General features: G+C 35.0%; 1 protein-coding gene across 1 annotated transcript in view; it reads right to left on the reverse strand.

Annotated features, from left to right (window-relative positions):
* Positions 1-19,333, reverse strand: part of CNTN5 (contactin 5) — a 1,437,259-nt gene that overhangs the window by 188,213 nt on the left and 1,229,713 nt on the right. The window contains exons 14-15 of the mRNA XM_065881340.1: positions 10,300-10,427; positions 7,867-8,042 (exon numbers count right to left, since the gene is read on the reverse strand). Of these exons, the coding sequence (XP_065737412.1) occupies positions 7,867-8,042; positions 10,300-10,427 (304 nt within the window). The remainder of the gene's footprint in view (positions 1-7,866; positions 8,043-10,299; positions 10,428-19,333) is intronic.

The following is a 19,333-nucleotide window of genomic DNA, read 5'->3' on the forward strand; positions in this document are numbered from 1 at the left end:
ACTAATAAGTTTAAGCAAGTAATTCACTGTTGAAAATGACTTAGGATTAGGTAAGAACTTGGTTTAATAAACATCACTGGAAAAAATCAGATAGGCTTCATGGTCAAGGTTAAAAACAATAACAATGGTTGCAAAAACTTACTGGGGCCTACAAGTGGTCACATTACCAAAGACAGAAGCACTTCATTCAGGATTAAATATTTATTTGATTGGATCTGAGTTAATATATGCATGAAATGGGAAAATAATTTTGGAGAAAAACAAAACTTCCAAAAGGGAAAATAAATATGGAGTCCTAGACATGTAAGCACTTCATTTCTGGAGTTAGTGAGCTAAAAGCATATTTAATATCTGGAGTTTACAATCTAGGAAAGCAAATTCTGTTAAGAGATAAAAGAGTGTTTTCTATTTCTTACTGCCCACTTTTCCCCATCCAATAACCTGAAACATCTCACGTGGCTCTGATGACAATCTCTGGGAAGTATGGTACTTTTATCCTCTCAGAGGTCACAGAACACAGACTATTAATCTGATTTTTCTCAGCATGGCCAATACTAAAATTGCCTTTCTCTTCAAGAAGCTCTATTTTCCCTGTCTCTCTTTCAAAAAAAACCAAACCAAACAAAAAAAACAAAAAGTAAACCTGCAGTTCTGCACTAAAGCACATTGCAGAGAAACTAGTAACTTTTATATTACTCATAATGCTATGTAAATGTATCATAAAGATAAAAACAGCTATCAAAAGTGGAGCCTCTAAATGAACAAAAAAGCTCTATATGGTCACCATAATACCAAATCCAGAAGGTTTGTTTTGGTGGACTACCTTTAAATGAACAAAGTGAAGCTTGTGACTTAGATGGCTAAAACTGTCTTTCAATATGTGTGACTTTGGAAGCATTACCTGATTGGACTACATCTGACAAACTACAAAAAGTCATGAGGCGCACTTCAAATTTTGCTTTGTGGGGCCAGATGCCAATTCGAATAAAAATGGAGGTGGATAATCAATATGGTGTTACCACCAGCTGTGATCGTGATGGGGTATTGTGGTCAACAGATTACTCAGGTGAAAAGCCCAAGAGTTAAGAAAGAGTCTCTCAATAATAGGCTGCCTTTGATGTCATCTAAGGCAGTCATCTTCTATTCAGTTCCAAACTGGGCTAAAGTGAATGTCTAATTTTTCATAAAAAAGCAATGAAATAAACTATTCTGCAATATAATTTAGCAGAATTTTATGCAGTAGTTAATTAATTATGTTAGAACATGAAATAATGCAGTAGTGGGCTAAGCTGAGAAAATGCTTTTACAGTTTTTATTTTTATTATTTTTTTCTTCAGCAAATATTGACAGAGTGACTGTTGTATGGACATACAAAGTGATCAAAAATAAAACAGAATATTAGCCTTTGCTTTGGGGGACCCCATAGTTTAGTTTATGTCATTAATACATAAAATGTCACAGAATCACAAGTGTTAATGGCATATTTTGGTCATGGTCATGTGACTGCATGAAACATACACACACTAAGAAGATGTGTATTCTTTTCTGCCATGGGAACTGTTACTACTTTGAGAAGAGAGTAGATGGAGGCACATTCTCTAACACAGACAAGCAGGAAGCATGGATGTGGTACACTTTCTGGAATGATCTGAAAATTCTTGGACCTTTGAGTGTAACCTCTCTTTAGCTCTCAAGCTTTGGTTGGTTATTACTCTACTCTGTCCTATTCAAGTGACAATGTAATTTCTTTTGTTAAACTAGGTGAAAGACTAGGAGAAAACTGTTATAAAGCTAATATATGCAATCAAAAGATTACAGCAGAGTTCTGTACAGAAACTTGGTGAATTACCAGGATTCAGAGCAAGACAAAGATCCAGGAAGCACGAAATTGAGTGATGAGGATGGACAAACCCTTTGCCAGACAGGGAGGGGTAGGGCTCAGAGTCCAGGTGGCCATACTACTTGGAAGTATGACTATTACTAGTGAGCAGAATGAGAACTTGTAACTTTGGTAGAACTGTTGATTCTCTGCCTTTCACACATTTTCTGATTAGTTATGAAGTGCCTCCAAGACTTACACCTGCTAATAGGATGAAGATGGTGCAGCAGATGGTCTCAAAGTCCTAAGAGCTTTGTGCCTCAGTAAACCCTGGCAGTATGTCCAGTGATTTCATTTATTTTTACAACATTAACTTTTATCCATTGGGAAAGAGAATGGTACCAGTTGAGCACTTGCTGTCTTCTACTCTGACACTTCTTTTTCTTTTAAATTATTTATTTATTTATTTATGGCTGCACTGAGTCCTCGTTTCTGTGCGAGGGCCCCCTCCAGTTGTGGCAAACGGGGACCACTCTTCATTGCGGTGCGCGGGCCCCTCACTATTGCAGCCTCTCTTGTTGCGGAGCACAGGCTCCAGACGCACAGGCTCAGCAGTTGTGGCTCATGGGCCCAGTTGCTCCGCAGCATGTGGCATCCTCCCAGACCAGGGCTTGAACCCGTGTCCTCTGCATTGGCAGGCAGACTCTCAACCACCGCGCCACCAGGGAAGCCCTACTCTGACACTTTTACTCCTTAAGAAATAGTGGTTAATTCCTAAGAAGACAAACGAGGAACAGAAGTAACCATGATAAGAAGACTGACATAGGCTATGACTTTCAGCTAATAAAAAATCTTATGGTATTAAGGAGTTTATATTCTGGCTCCTTCACTCACCTAATACTCCACACAAATCAGGGCTATGAATCAGGCGTGTTCCCTTATGATTCCTATGCTTAGTATACAGATTATCATAATTACTCCAACTTTCTAATTTTCTGATATTCAGATCTGGTTGGTAATGGAATGGACTACGTCAGAGGAGTGAGTTCCTCATCACTAAAAGGATTACAGTGGACACTGATGATACTGATGGAGAATCCATGTACCAATCCAGGACTAGCTCAATAATCTCCAGGATCCCTTGTAACCCTGAGATACAATATCTTTTCTGATCTAAGGTTTACTTTCTCTTTTTTCTTTTCCTATCCTAATGCTACTCATCCTCTGAGGTCTACGTCAGGTGGCACCTTCTTCCCAAATAATATTACTTTATATGATTGTTATGAGGAATTGATGAGCTATTGTATGTGTGTATGTATACTTATATATATAAATATATATATATAAAAGCTGAGTGCTTGGCATATAGCAGGTGCTAAATTAATTCCTTTCCTCACTTTTCTCCACAATGATAAAAAAATTCACATTAATCTCTTTTCTGGTCTTCAACAGTATTTGGCTCTAACAAAAAATTAGTAATTTTTTATGGTCATATTTTTCTTGAATTACTTTATGTTCTATGCCATCTTTACATTTACTGAAGACCAGAACCAAATCTCCCTTTTATTTTTATTTCCCACGGTTTATAGGCAAGGGCTGAACACATAATGGTCAATGAATGTGGAGAGGGTGAGCTTTATAAAGGAGAATTAACATAACGTAGTTTAAAAATCACAGTGTATTTAATATTTTTACCCCAATTTAGAATTCATGTGGTCTGGAAAAGTCTTATGCTTCTGTTTCCTCATTTAAAAATGGAGTCAAACATCCCTACTCTGCTTTCCTGAGTGTACTGTTATAACCAGAGGATTGAGTAAATATGAAGGACCATGAAATAGTGCACTTTGATTTGGTTGCCCATTTAGTTGCAATTTATCACATTTGGAGAGCTCACGATGGAAAGCGCAGTTCTTCTTTTGCCAACCTTCCTGATTACAAATATTTGGCTTTTTTCTCTGCTCCAAAAGGAACAAATTACAGGCTTCCATGATATTCAGTGTAACTGATCTTTATGCGTTGTGGGATTAAAACTAGCTTACATCTTGAATGAATAATTAGGGATTTCAAGTCTCTGGAGAACAATGGATCACCATAGTCCTCCATTAAGACTGTGGCTTTGGAGTCACACGGCCATGTTCAGGTGCTGTTCAGACATCCTGAGAGTATTAAGAGGTTCTCAAACACCTCTGACCAACATAAAAAACTGTGTCAAAACACAATTGTGTCAAAGCACAATTGCAAATAATTATTTGATAACAGGGTGGTTATTTAAGGCTGAAGCTTATAATGGTCGATTCCTCATTGTAACCTCTGCTTAACCTGCCTGGAATGAATGTAAAGTCTGCCTGATGTTCAACCCCTGCTCCACACAGCTGTCAGAATTATCTTCTTAAAGAACAAATCTGAGTCACATGGCTCCCTGTTGCATTCCAAATAAAACCCAAATTCCATGGCTCCGAAATCAGTGCCTTTAACAATGAGGCCTCTGCTCCTCTCCTTTAAATGTATTCTCTATTCTGTGTCTTCACTATGCCATCGGGGCTACATGTTCCTCACTGTTCCCAAGACGTGCTCTAAACTCTCTGCCTTGTCTTTGCTTCACCTGCTCTCTCTGTCTGAAATGCAGCTTCTCTTCCTAACCACCTGGCAAAATCCTACCAGTCCAGGTCCAGTTCAAATACCAAATTCTTCTGCCAGCTGTATGTAGAGTTCTCTGGTGATAACACTGTAATAGCAGATTACTAGCCCACCCTGCTGTCTGTCTCCTTAATCTGTGCTCTCTTAGGGGTGAAAGGCCATGTATTTTAACTTGGATCCTGCACAGCCCTTTGCTTGTACAATTGAATCTAAATTAAATCTTGAGAATAGCCTTACTAATTTGCAACCTTCAGTTAACTCATATCATTGCCAAAAAAGGGATTTGGGTGAATTGGATCAAATGTTTACAGACTAATTGATTGTTTGGACCCTTTGAACAGTGGCTTCAATAATGGATTCACTCCAAAAATCAGTCAAATTGCTGGGTTTGTAAAACATGGCCTAAGTCAAGAGGCAAGAGAAATAGAAGCATTTTCATTATAGATTTCAAAGCAATAGCTATTATTCTTTTAACCTGATGTGATTATATGTTTATTTATTCACTCTCTTGCAGTCCAAAAGCACTGTTTTATTTAAAACATAAATAAACCTTGTCTATAGGTGTTATAAAAGTTATACATAAAATTTTTCCTAGAGCTTCATCTGTAAACCAATGGCTGTGTATAAAAGATATCACTATAACAAGTTGAAAGGTAGAGAACTTCATCAAGCTATATTTTGGCACTACAAGATGGAAAGTATCAACACAATTGGTATCTTTTTTTTTTTTTTCAGAGATTTGGTTGATTCAGTTGACACTATGCAGTGTTAATATACTTGAAATATATACCCCCCTTTCTCTTTTGATTCACCCCCATTCAATCACACACTGGTGGGTTAGGGCCAGGTCAGTTAACCTAAAGAGTACTTCAGTCAAAGGTACACTCTATTCCTACTTAAGTCCTGAATCCTGCTGGGCTTTCTTACTCTGTTGGACCAGCCTATACCCCTAAGGTCTCGTCAATGGCTCTCCTTTGAAACTCAGAGCAAACCATAGATCACCCCACTAGGCTCTCTTCTGAGTCCTGGCCTGCCCTCTTATTCCCAGAGTCTTCAATTGGCCTCTCAAACAGAAAGTATCCACATGACCAGAGGCCTTCCCAAATCTCACTTCCTTATAACACTTTCATCCCTCCTTCTAAAACATGTTATTTCTCAGACATATTATATTTCACAAGGTGAAAGGCAGGATGGGGATAGAATGTTTTTCTTTTTTTCTCTGACTTTTTCAAGTCACAGAATGGGATTCTCTCCCATGTATGTCCTTGAAGCTAATGAGGACCCAATCAGTGTTTGAGGTAATTGGGGTAGAGGGAATAGACAATTTCTTCTAACTTTGCAGTTCTGAAGCTTCCAAATATTTTAAGTACAAACATATTTCTATTAATTTTTTAATATAAGCTTAAGTGATATATTCTACATAACCTTAAGCTAAATATTTTTCTCACTTCTCAATATATTAATTTGCTTTATTTTTCTATTCTGGAGTTTATTACCACTGTCTACAAACTGAGCTTAATTTATTATGGCTTATAGCAATATAGGTTTGCATGGAGTAAGGAGTCAATTTTGTAATTCTCAAGGGCAGGAACAGCATATGTGTAAAGAGAGATACAGCAGGTATTATTGACTGCCAACCTTATGAAAAGGATTAAAGGTATTTATTTATGCAAATGAATGGACCTGAAACTAAAGTGGTAGCATATAAGAGACAAAAACAAGAATTCATATAATTTATCAGACCATTAATTTCTCTACTGATATTTTAAAATAAAGAGGAAGCCTGCTTCTATGAAGAAAACCTAAAATTTAGTTTATACATATTTTTTCTTTATATTTCTGATCACTCAAAATTAACGTTTACAGGTAATCCTAAGAAGAAATATTTTTGATGGTATATTTTTTTGTTTTCAAATGTAATATTTTTGTGTCATATTTTTCTGGTTTTGTTTTATGACATTCATAGCATAAAATTGTTCAAAATTTGAAGCTATGATTGACCCAAGGTAAATAGAAAAATCACAAATTCGAGGAAGATGAGTTTAACATGATCTAAATATTTTGTATATAACATAACCATTGACAATTAAAATTAATTTATTTAATGAGATGTGAATAATGCAGTCAGGTAATTTTCTTATTTATACAGTCTCTCATTAACTGCAAAGTAAATCAGGATGAAAGGAATAATTTGGAAGAAAATGTTTACTTTAAGTTACATTGGCAAATGCAACAAAGAAAATTCATTCTTACTATTCTGTTAATACAAATTTGTCAAATTCTAGAGTAAGAAGGGGTCTTAGAAATTATCTGGTCCAACTCCCTCACTTTAGTGCTCTATGAGATTAATGCCAAGGCAAATCAAGTGACTGGCTTTTTGTTACACAGCTGATTAAAGACTGAGCTGGGTCTTGACCCAGAAAATTCCTTACTTTGGGTCTAGGACTTTTCCCACTGTATCACATTACCTTTAAAATAAAATTCAATCCAAGCCAAGTTTTATATGTTTGGGCTCATTACAGCTGTGGTCTACCAGTGCTTCCCATAATGTTTACAGAAGAATAAACTGATGTTAATAAGTATGTGGCAGCATTTTAAATTGTATTTGTAGGCATAGTTTGTATTTGGATCCACTTCTTTAACCAATATAGAAGAGATATTTCAGCCAAAACTTCTCTCTGCCACCCGAGTTCCATTGCCCTTGTCTCTCTCCATCATGTTACTCCATTATGTTACTCTTTTATGTTTTAAAAAAGCCAGTGGGGGGAAAGATCATTTTCCTACTTCTCTGTTAAGACACTATGATCATACTGTAGAATTTGGTTCAAAAGATTTCTTACTCCATTTAGTTGATTGTCACATAGATATATAAAAAAAGATATTACAAGGAAAGATTTGGCAGATGAGAAATGAGCATGTCTGTGAAAGTTTGTCTAAGGCTAATGTGCATTTCTGACTTTGGGTTGCATGTTTAAGCTCTGTAGCCTGTGCTAGATTAAAGAATCTCCAAGAATTACTATTTCTTCAGGAGTAGGACAGGCAGGCTTATTTCATTTATTTATTGTATCGTAATTGCTAAGAATGCTTTAAATAACACTTTTATGTTTATGTAGCCACATAACTTTTGAGAAGTAAGGTGTAAATATTGACAATACTAATCAAATAGAAAAAAATGGCAAAGAAACCAGATCTGCATAATCAAGTATTCCCAATTTCTTACTGGGGGAGTTTTAAATAAGTATTATTTTCAGTTTGACATAACATAAAATAATGAAATAAAATAATTGTTTGAATCAATTTGAATTTTGTCCTAATTTTTCCTTAACATTTCACAGAGAAGAAAGTTTTTACATTTGAGTCTAAATTTCTAAAAGTATTATTACTCAAAGAATAAAATTTTATTAACTTACGGCCCTGATGCTTTCAAAATGTCCACCTTCTTTCTCAAAATCGATAGGCTGTCCTTTCAGTGTCCAGTAGAAAGTGACATCCAAACTAGCATCATGAATTGCTTTGCAGTTAAGGACGACGCTTTCTCCCACTGTTAACTCTGTTCTTTTAGGAGTAAGTTCTATTCTTGTAGGTTCTATAGAAATAAAAATATGTTAATTAGCATAACGTATAGTTTTCACCTTCATTCTGTATTTTAAATAATAGAGAAAAATTAAACAAGGAATCTATGTAATATAGTTGCTCCAGATACATATCTCTTAATAAACTATTATTAATTGAAATATTACCATTTGGTAATATTACCAAATATTACCATATTAATTGAAATATTAGCATTTGTAGGGAACAGATGATTTAAAAGTCCCTATTCCTGTTAAGAAGTCAGCTTGGATGAAAAAGAGGAAAGACTACATAACTAGAAAGAGCAATTGGTGCTCTGGAAGGAGGAACATTAGAAAAAAGAAGCTGTAGCCTCCCAGTCCACCTTCAAGGATCATCAAGTATAAATAAAAGAATTTTTACAATAAAAAATGCTTCACATCTAAGGAGGAATAATTCAAATGAGTTCACTTTAAAGGTTATACAGAGCACCTCCCTTCAAATTACTATCTTAAAGGAGATAAAAACCATACTACTACTACTACTACTACTATACCAGCTTGTATTCACTTTATAGTTTACAAAACCTTGTAAGTAGAGGAGTACAAGAGGCACCTCTGGCTGATTATAAAATATCCCCTTTGATAGACAGTGGATGCTTTAATTGAGATCTTTAAAAAAAGGCAAAATATTGAATAGAAATGTTTTTTGAGAAAAAATGTTTACATTATTTAATGATTCAGTTAAATTTTTAAAAAATAGATACATTTTTACTGGGTTTAGAGCACCTTTAAACCAATAAAGGCTAATACCAGCTGTACATCTAAGGGTTAGTTAAGCTAATGATCAAACAACTGCAATATGATATTTTTTTTAATAAAATAAGGAGGTGATGGAGATAGGATTTTGATACTTTCTTTTTTCCTAATTAGGTTCCTGATTGTAGATACCTCAAGAAGCCTGACACAGATGAAAAATTATCCTAATTTTCCTATTTCAGCTCTACTGCAATAGCATAGTCTGATGAAGGACCATTGTTAACCACTGATAAGATCCTTTAATATGCAGCATCCTTCAAAGCAGTCTCAGAAAGAGCGATACCAGGAAAGGAATGCCACAGTAAATATTAACATTCTGGAAGTCAAATATTCTGTGTGGCATTCTAAATTCTGGCTTCATCAGAGAAGACAGATCATCACAGCATACTGCAGTTTAAACTTTGTGAGAATTGGAATGTTCTAACTAAATATTCCACTTAACTCATGATTAGCAGAGAACATTTTTGTTATTATTAAATTTAAAAAGTCTGTGGATCCAGCATTGCCTCACTATGAAAAACGTTGTTTAGCACACACAAGGAATGAGACCTGTACTGGAAGACTGACTTGGATTCCAGTAATGTATGCTATAAGTGAAGACATTTTTTAAATTATGTTCCTTCCTTCCCTGGATGTTTGCCTCTTTTCTAACATATCAGAGTGCTGGCTATTTTAATTACATTTCTCTTTCTAAAGAAAGGGGAAAATGAACATTACTATATTTTTTGTGGTCAAAGTATGATTCATTATATACTACATGCACAAATGGAAAAAATTAGTGATATACTTCATCGTGAAAAGTATTCCTTTACCAAATGAAGAGAATGTCTAAGATAGGAGATTTTCTTAGTACTGAACAATGACAGGTAGTCTCAAAAGAAGGTTCTAGACTTGGAATCTAGTTCACTTTAGAACTAGAAAACTAACAGAAACATTTAAGCAGTAATATTTATAATACTAAAAAGTTACAGTGTATAAAAATTCCATTGATGCAGAAATCAAAGAGTAGCTCTGGTGTCAGTTCATCTGATGTATATTTCAACACCACATGTTCACGTCCTCCTTTTGCTACTCTTTTTTTGCCCCAAATCCCCAGTTGAAGTGGTAACAAAGGAATATTACTGATTGATGCTAAAATTAATCTTGATTCAGGAAAATATTTTTATACTGTTGGCATACTTTTAAATTTTGAGACATCGACTAAAACTTCAGAAAGCTTTCTTTACCCTCCCACATAGTTTGTTCAGAGCATAATATTTAAATTTCTACCAACAAGGTGTTCCTTTCTTCATAGTCCCCTAAATAATGGAAAGGTACAATTCGACTGTGTTAGTTCTTTGTGTACAATATATTTCTTGAACAGGAACATGCACACACATACGTGCAAATACACATACATGCATGTTATATTTATTCACTTTCTGATAAGGCCATGAAACTATGCTTATAAAACATGTAGCCAGATTTTCTTACCTTTCACAGAAACGGAAGCTATGATTTCAGCAGAGCCAAAGACATTTTCCCCTTGGCAAACGTACTCTCCCTCATCTGATTTAGAAGCATTTAAGATCCGTAGACTCCCGTCTGGAAGAATAGCTATTCTGAAAATTATTAAAAAGGTTTTTTTTTTCCTGTTTTACTGCAAATCAAGTAAGTGGTAAAAAACTCTCATGAAATCTGAAACCACTTCCAAGTAATAATAAATAAGGTAAAGGATCACTGTGAAAATATGCAGTGATAGTAGAAATGTTTTGCCCTTCAAGAAATTATGCAATAAACCCACATAATACCTTCTTATATTTAAAAAGGTTAGGGAGTTACAGGTTATTTTTCTTTTGACAACTTTATGACAGCTCCTTTTAAAACTTGTGGAAAAAAGGTGACCCTGAATTTGGTTATTAAAACTTATACTATAATATCACCAGCATTATTTTAATATTAAGCTTGAGATATTTTACCTCAAACCAAGAATGATCCCAAAAATCAAATATAAAAAGAAACAGCATAAAAACATAGAGGAGGACAAGTACAAACATAAAATTAATTGTATACAGCCTTGAGATGATTTATGGTGGTTTCTCTGCAGTGCAACCCGTGTAGCAAGGGCGTGACAGACCTGATACCTGAAACCTGGGATGCTCGTACTGCGCTTTTCAAACATAAAAGCATGACATCTGAATTTGCATTTGGGCTCTTTCAAGACCTTTATCAAAACTGGATCTTAAGTCTTATATGAAGGTGAGAAATTAAAGCATTATTAAAAATTTTTAGAAGTTCTGTGAAAATGAGGTTGACATTCAGGATTACCATATTCTCCTGTGTATTCATCATTCCAGAAATATAAGGATATCAAACTTAATTAGAATTTTTATCCTTTTCTCCTTTTTATGCTCCTGAAGTATAACCTATTATTTCACCAGTGCATCGACCTACTGAAGCAACCCGAGACATAACAGAAATGGCTGTTGTGATTTTATTTGTTATGCCACTAGAATTTAGACTGACTTAGGAAAGAGGAAGTAACAGTATGTGCTACTTTAGGTAGAAAACTAAAGGTCTCACTGAACTTAAAATCCTAAAATTGGATCCTCCTAGTTCTGAAAAGAATAGTTTATTGCAGGGCAACATGATAACATTAAACTATTTAAGATACAAGGATAATGGCTAAATCAGTTTATCAACATCCTTTATGTTATTTAAAAATATGTATTCAGTTTTGCCAATCAGTCCAGAACCGATGGTTATGGGCAGCATTGAACTTTTAACAATTGGATTAGATTCTAGGCTGCTGAATATTGCTTATTAATTTATACTTACATATTATTATCCATAAAGAGACCAGTTTAAAAACATCATACTGCTTTCAATATGGATCAAATTTGATTTACAATGTATGAGAAGGGAGCCAAATTTAGAAGCAAGCCAAACTAGCAATAGAGGATTTGACTGTAATTTATGTCTAGCAGGGATATTAATGAGACATTTGGAAAACACAGTGGTCTCTGAAGTTATATAATCCATTTAAGATGGTCAATGAAAAATTCTGTTTGTTATTTAGATAGCGCTATTTCTATAAAAATGCAATATATGTACTTATTCCATTTCAATCACAAAGATACACATGCTACAAAAAGATTTATTTGAAAGCAAAGATTATACTTTTTATAAACAAATAAGCCTTCTCTTGTGAGAATGACACACTTTATTGAAATATAGTTAAATTACTACAGTTTGTGCAGATTATTAATATTGTGAAAATGTCTACATTTTACTGACTGGTGTAAATTCTAACCTAGCAGGTGAGAAGTTTGGCTTAAAATGTCACCCCCTTTAAAGAAATAAATGTATCTTAGATATTGGTAGTATTTTAGCTCTTAATTTAAGATAAGTCCTTTCTCACTGACAGGAGGCAATATGAACACTCCTATACTTTAGGCCACTGATCCACTTGGAGGATGAAGAATTTTGAATACCATGGTGTTTTTTACCTGTCAAGTGACAATGTCATTTAACCAAAAGCCTGTCTACTGATTCAAGTTGCAAATCCTTATCAGATAAGCTCTTTTTTTTAATTTAGAAAAGAAAAAAATAGAATAGACAATGAATCCAATTTATATTATAACATCTGGCTATTGCAAACAAATACTGAGATAATTGAATACTGAATTAATATTTCTTTGCAATTTCCAGCTTCTTTGTCTTCTGCCCTATGCTATTACCATGTGACTCCTACATTTGGAATCTTCAGATTTGTAGACTAATTCTTCTGAGACATCCTTGAACTTGGAATGGGGTAATATGGGAGTGGTAAGGTGACGGTCTGCTGTGGACAGGGAGAAATTTTAGAAATGCAAACCAGCATTCTAGCACTTAGTATCAAGGCACATTTACTCTCTTCTGGTCTCTAAATCTCTCCACAAGTTTCTGCCTCGACCTGGAGATGTCTTGGTTCTCATCTTGCACTTAGTTACTGGATCTTTGCCTTGGTAACTTGCCCAGTACCACAATCTACCTAGTATACCATTGTGCTTACCCTATCTTGCAAGGATTCATTGCTAACTTCCTGATGCCTATCTTGATCTCCAAATTTCAGGATCATTTTCTGGGCGCTCCATTTCCATGTTTGGCTTACCTGTCAGATAGTACAACCTATTTTAGACCCTTCCAAGTGCTTGTCTGGGAGTACCATCTATACACCTGCTGCCATATTATTTAGAGATCATGCTTTGACTTCCAGATTAGATTTTTTTCTGGTACCCTGTCATAATGGATATTATATCATGGAATCATTAATCACTAATTGAGACTGTGTGCTTTAAAGTCAGAGAGGGTTGCGTTCAAATCACTGTCATTGACGAGTACTTGTGTGATCTTAAAATTACTCAGTCTCTTTCCTTATATGTAAAACTATCATAATTATATCTAACTAGTTCTTTAACAGTATTAACTTGATAATATATATAAATTATTCTATTTTTGTGGTGTGTGTAGACATTAATTGAAAATTTACTCAAAATTTTAAATAAAATTTGTGACAAATTTTTAAAAAGAAAAAGTAGAGAGTGCCAGGGAAAGTTCTTACTATGAAAGCCTCAACTATTTAGGGTGTTAGATGAATCTTTTCTGAGTGAAGTATTGCAGTGAGAACTGAAGGATGAAAGAGAGCTAACTAGGCAAAGTGTGGGAAAGCAGAGGGAATGACATTTGTAAGGCCCCCAGATGGGAAAGACCACAAGACCTTGAAGAATGAAATGGCCAATTACGATGGCATATAAAAGCAGGAGCAGAGAGTGGCTCAAGGTGAGACTGGAGAGGTAGACAGGGAGTAAGATCATGCAGGACCTCTCATACTATGAAAAATATCTGATCTTTATTTTAGGTCAATGAGAGCTGCTAATTTTTTTTTAACAGCTTTACTGATGTATAATAGGCATATAATAAGCTCGCATGTTTAAAGTGTATAACTTTGAAAAGTTCTCACGTATAGATATACAGTCATGAAACCATTAATTAGCATCGTCGAGTTCATCAACATATATGTCCCCCTCAAATCTTCCCTGTGTTCCTCTGTATTCTCTCCCCCCGGCCCCTTCTCATACCACCCTTATCACTGGACTACTACTGATCTGCTTTCTGTCACTAGAGTAAGTTTTCACTTTTACAAAATTTTATATAAATAGACTCTTAACACTATGTACTCCTTTTATTTAGTTAATTTCACTCAGCATAATTAAGTTGACATTAAATTGAGTGTCATCCTTGTTACAATGATCAAGAATCCATTCCTCTTCATTGCTGAGCAGTATTCTACTGTGTGTAGATGGCACAATTTGCATATCCTTCACCTTTTGGTGGATGCTTGTGTTATTTTCAGCTTGTGGCTATTACAAATAAAGCTGCTATGGAGATTTGTATATATGTATTTTATGAATATTTGCTTTATTTCTTTTGGATAAATACTTAGAACTGTAATGACTAGATCATCTGGTTAGTTTTATGTTTAACTTTTTAAGAAGCTGCCATACTGGTTCCACATGGTTGTGCCACTTTACATTTCTAACATCCCAGTGTGAGAGTTCTTGCAACACTTGATATGGTCAGTCTTTTTAATTTTAGTGATTACGGTAAGCAGGTACTAGAATCTGGTTATAAATTCCATTTCCCTAATGACTGCTGATGTTGAGCATCTTTATATTTGTTTATTTTCCATCTGTATATCTTCTTGGGTGAAGAGAGTGTGAGAATATTTTACCATTTTTATGGAGCTGTTATTGACGTTTGAGAGTTCTTTTTATATTCTATATAGAACTCCTTTTGCAGGCATCAGACTGGCAAATATTTTTTACCAGTTTCTGGCATGTCTTAACATTTTTCCAACAGCAGAAGTTCTTGGTTGATGAAGTCCAATCTATTTTATGCTTGTGCTTTTGTTGTTGTACTAAGCAATAGGTTAGGTTTGTTACCTAACCTAAGGTCACAAAGTTTTTCTCTGTTTTCTTTTTGATGTTCTATAGTTTTAATTTTTATGTTTATGTCTATGATTCATTTTGAGTTACATTTTGTTCATGCTATGAGGTAGGAATCTAACTATTTATTTATTTATTTATTTAGTATATGGTTATCCAGTTGTTCTGTGCCACCATTTGGAAAAGACTATCTTCTCTCCATTGTCAAAAATTAATTGGCATTCATGTCCTGGCTATTGTAAATAGTGCTGCAATGAACATTGGGGTGCATGTATCTTTTTGAATTATGGTTTTCTCTGGGTATATGCCCAGTAGTGGGATTGCTGGGTCATATGGTAGTTCTATTTTTAGTTTTTTAAGGAACCTCCATACTGTTTTCCATAGTGGCTGTATCAATTTACATTCCCACTAACAGTGTTATGATGGTTCCCTTTTCTCCACACCCTGTCCAGCATTTATTGTTTGCAGAGTTTTTAATGATGGCCATTCTGACAAGTGTGAGGTGATACCTCATTGTAGTTTTGATTTGCATTTCTCTAATAATTAGTGATGTTGAGCATCTAAACGTCCATCAACAGAGGAACTGATAAAGAAGATATGGTACATATATACAATATTTATTCAGCAATAAAAAAAGAATGGAAATGGGTCATTTGTAGACATAGATGGACCTAGAGACTGTCATACAGAGTGAAGTAAGTCAGAAAGAGAAAAACAAATACCATATATTAACACATATATGTGCAATCTAGAAAAATGGTATAGACGATTTTGTTTGCAAAGCAGAAACAGAGACACAGACATAAAGAACAAACATATGGATACCAAGGGGGAATGGGAGTGAGAGGAACTTGGATACTGAGATTGACATATATACACTACTATGCATAAAATAGATAACTAATGAGAACCTATTGTATAGCACAGGGAACTCTACTGGATGCTCTGTTGTTACCTAAATGGGAAGGAAATCCAAAAAAGAGGGGATAAATGTATATGTATGGCTGATTCACTTTGCTGTACAGCAGAAACTGACAAAACAGTGTGAAGCAACTATACTCCAATAAAAAAAATCAATTAGCTGTACATTACAGAGAAAAACCATGCATTAGGTAAACCTCTTTCCATTATGAGTTATGGTGTTGCTGACCGTGAGTTCAATGTTAATAAATCACCATTATATATTATATCAGATGTCTTTAAACAGACATGCATAAGACAAGGCTATGTACTAACCAGTTGTCCACAAGGTGATCAGAGACTTGCAGGAACATAACCCTGTTTTTCCCCCATGAACAATGGTTCAGTATTTGCTAATTCAGTGTTTGTGATGAATTTATAGAACATAGATACACAGAAAAATGAGAATTGACTGTATTTACTGATGAAGTGATGGAGTGGTCTGGGGTTTGCTTAAAAATAATTCACGGAGGCACAGGGAATTAGGTTGGGGCATAGATGAAACACATTGATGAGTCGAAAATTGGTGAAGCTGCAAATAGCTGCTCATTAAACTGTTTTCTCTATTTTTGTAAATGTTTGGCATTTCCTTAATAAAAAGTTGCTTGTAAAATCCCCGTCCAAAAGATAAATCAATTAACATTATATGTGTAGGTCAACAACTACTTAACTGTCTCTGCTATCTCATTGATCTACTGTCTTGATTACTGTATCAATATGATTTGTCTTGAAGTCATGTAAGTTAATTCTTTCTACTTTGCTCTTCTTTTTCAGAGCTGTTTTAGCTATATTCTTTGCATTTCCATATGAATTTTTCAATTAGCTTGTCAATTTTGAAAAAGCTTACTGAGATATTGATTGGAAGTTCAGTGCATCTTTAGCTCAATTTTCACAAAAAAATTAACATGTTAACGATATGGCTTTACAGTACATGAACATGACATATCTCCATTTATTTAGGTCATTTAAAATTTCTCTAAGAAATATTTTGTAGTTATCAGTCTACAGGTCTTAGATATCTTTTGTCAGATTTATCCTTTTTTTGATGCTATAGTAAAGTACTTTTAAAAAATTAATTAATTAATGCATTTATTTATATGAAATATTTTGAGGTAATTATAGAAAAACATGTAGTTTTAAGAAGTAATATACAGAGGAATAGAGGACATGGTTAAAAATCTTGGGGCTCACATCTTGGGGCCCAACCTCAACATATTGACTCAAGTCTGGGAGTGGATTTCAGGAATCTGCATTTCAGCAAGCTCTTCAGCACACCAGAGACCTTCAAGATGGCAGAAGAATAAGACATGCAGATCATCTTCCTCCCCACAAACACATCAAAAATACATCTACATATGGAACACCTCCTACAGAATACCTTCTGAATGCTGGCAGAAGACCTCAGACTTCCGAAAAATCAAGAAACTACCCATGTACTTGGCCGTGTGGCTGACAGGTCTTGATGCTCCAACAAAGTGTCAGTCCTGAGTCTCTGAGGTCAGAGAGCCACGTTCAGGATATTGATCCACAGACACCTGCCAGTCCCACGTAATATCAGACGGTGAAAGTGCTCCCAGAGATCCCCGTATCAATGCTAAGGCCCAGCTCCACTCAACGACCAACAAGCTCCAGTGCTGGACACCTTATGCCAAAGAACTAGCAAGACAGGAACACAAACCCACCCTTAGCAGAGAGGCTGCCTAAAATCATAAGAAGTTCACAGACACCACAAAACACACCACCGGATGTGGTCCTGCCCACCAGAAGGACAAGGTACAGCCTCATCCACAAGAACACAGTCTCCAGCCCCCTTCAACAGGAAGCCTACACAACCCACTGAACCAACTTTAGCCACTGCAGGAAGACACCAAAAACAATGGGAACTGCAAACCTGCAGCCTGCAAAAAGGAGACCCCAAACACAGTAAGTTAAACAAAATGAGAAGACAGAGAAATAAATAGCAGATGAAGGAGGAAGGTAAAAACCCTCCAGAACAAACAAATGAAGAGGAAATAGGCAGTCTACCTAAAAAATAATTCAGAGTAATGACAGTAAAGATGATCCAAAATCTTGGAAACAGAATGGAAAAAATACAAGAAACATTTAACAAGGAACTAGAAGAACTAAAGAACAAATAAACAGTGAAAAACAACACAGTAAATGAAATTAAAAATTCTCTAGAAGGAATCAATAGAAGAATAACTGAGGCAGAAGAATGGATAAGTGACCGGGAAGATAAAATAGTGGAAATAACTACTGCAGAGTAGAATAAAGAAAGAAGAATGAAAAATATTGAGGACAGTCTCAGAGACTTCTGGGACAACATTAAAAGCACCAACACTCAAATTATAGGGATCCCAGAAGAAGAAGAGATAAAGAAAGGGACTGAGAAAATATCTGAAGAGATTATAGTTGCAAATTTCCATAATATGGGAAAGGAAATAGTCAGTCATGTCTAGGAAGCACAGAGAGTCCCATACAGGATAAATCCAAGGCAAAACATGCCAAGACACATATTAATCAAACTATCAAAAATTAAATACAAAGAAAAAATATTAAAAGCAGCAAGGGAAAAGCAACAAATAACATTCAAGGGAATCCCCATAGGTTTAATAGCTGATCTTTTAACAGAAACTCTGCAAGCCAGAAGGGAGTGACAGGACATATTTAAAGTGATGAAAGGGAAAAAACCTACAACCCAGATTACTCTACCCAGCAAGGATCTCATTCAGATTCAATGAAGAAATTAAAACCTTAACAGACAAGCAAAAGCTAAGAGAATTCAGCAACACAAAACCAGCTCTACAACAAATGCTAAAGGAACTTCTCTAGGTGGGAAACACAAGAGAAGAAAAAGACCTAGAAAAACAAACCAAAAACAATTAAGAAAATGGTCATAGGAACATACATATCGGTAACTACCTTAAATGTAAATGGCTTAAATGCTCCAACCAACACACATAGATTGGCTGAATGGATACAAAAAAAAGACCTGTATATATGCTGTCTACAAGAGACCCATTTCAGACCTAGGGACACATAAAGACTGAAAGTGAAGGGATGTAAAAAGATATTCCATGCAAATGGAAATCAAAAGAAAGCTGGAGTAGCAATTCTCAAATCAGACAGAATAGACTTTAAAACAAAGACTATTACAAGAGACAAAGGACACTACATAATGATCAAGGGATCAATCCAAGAAGAAGATACAATTGTAAATATTTATGCACCCAAAATAGGAGCACCTCAATTCATAAGGCAAATGCTAACATCCATAAAAGGGGAAATCGACAGTAACACAATCATAGTAGGGGACGTTAACATCTCACTTTCACCAATGGACAGATCTTCCAAAATGAAAATAAATAAGGAAACACAGCTTAAATGATACATTAAACAATATGGACATAATTGATATTTATAGGACATTCCATCCAAGAACAACAGAATATACTTTCTTCTCAAAATAAAGAAAAAGAAGAGAGCAACCAAATCAGTAAACAAATCTACCAAAGATAATAAACTGTAAATACTAAACTAAGATTAACATAAAACCATAAATAAATTAGATGCAGAAAGTA

This window comes from Phocoena phocoena, chromosome 8 (genome assembly GCF_963924675.1).
Source record: "Phocoena phocoena chromosome 8, mPhoPho1.1, whole genome shotgun sequence".
NCBI classification, from domain to species: Eukaryota; Metazoa; Chordata; class Mammalia; order Artiodactyla; family Phocoenidae; genus Phocoena; species Phocoena phocoena.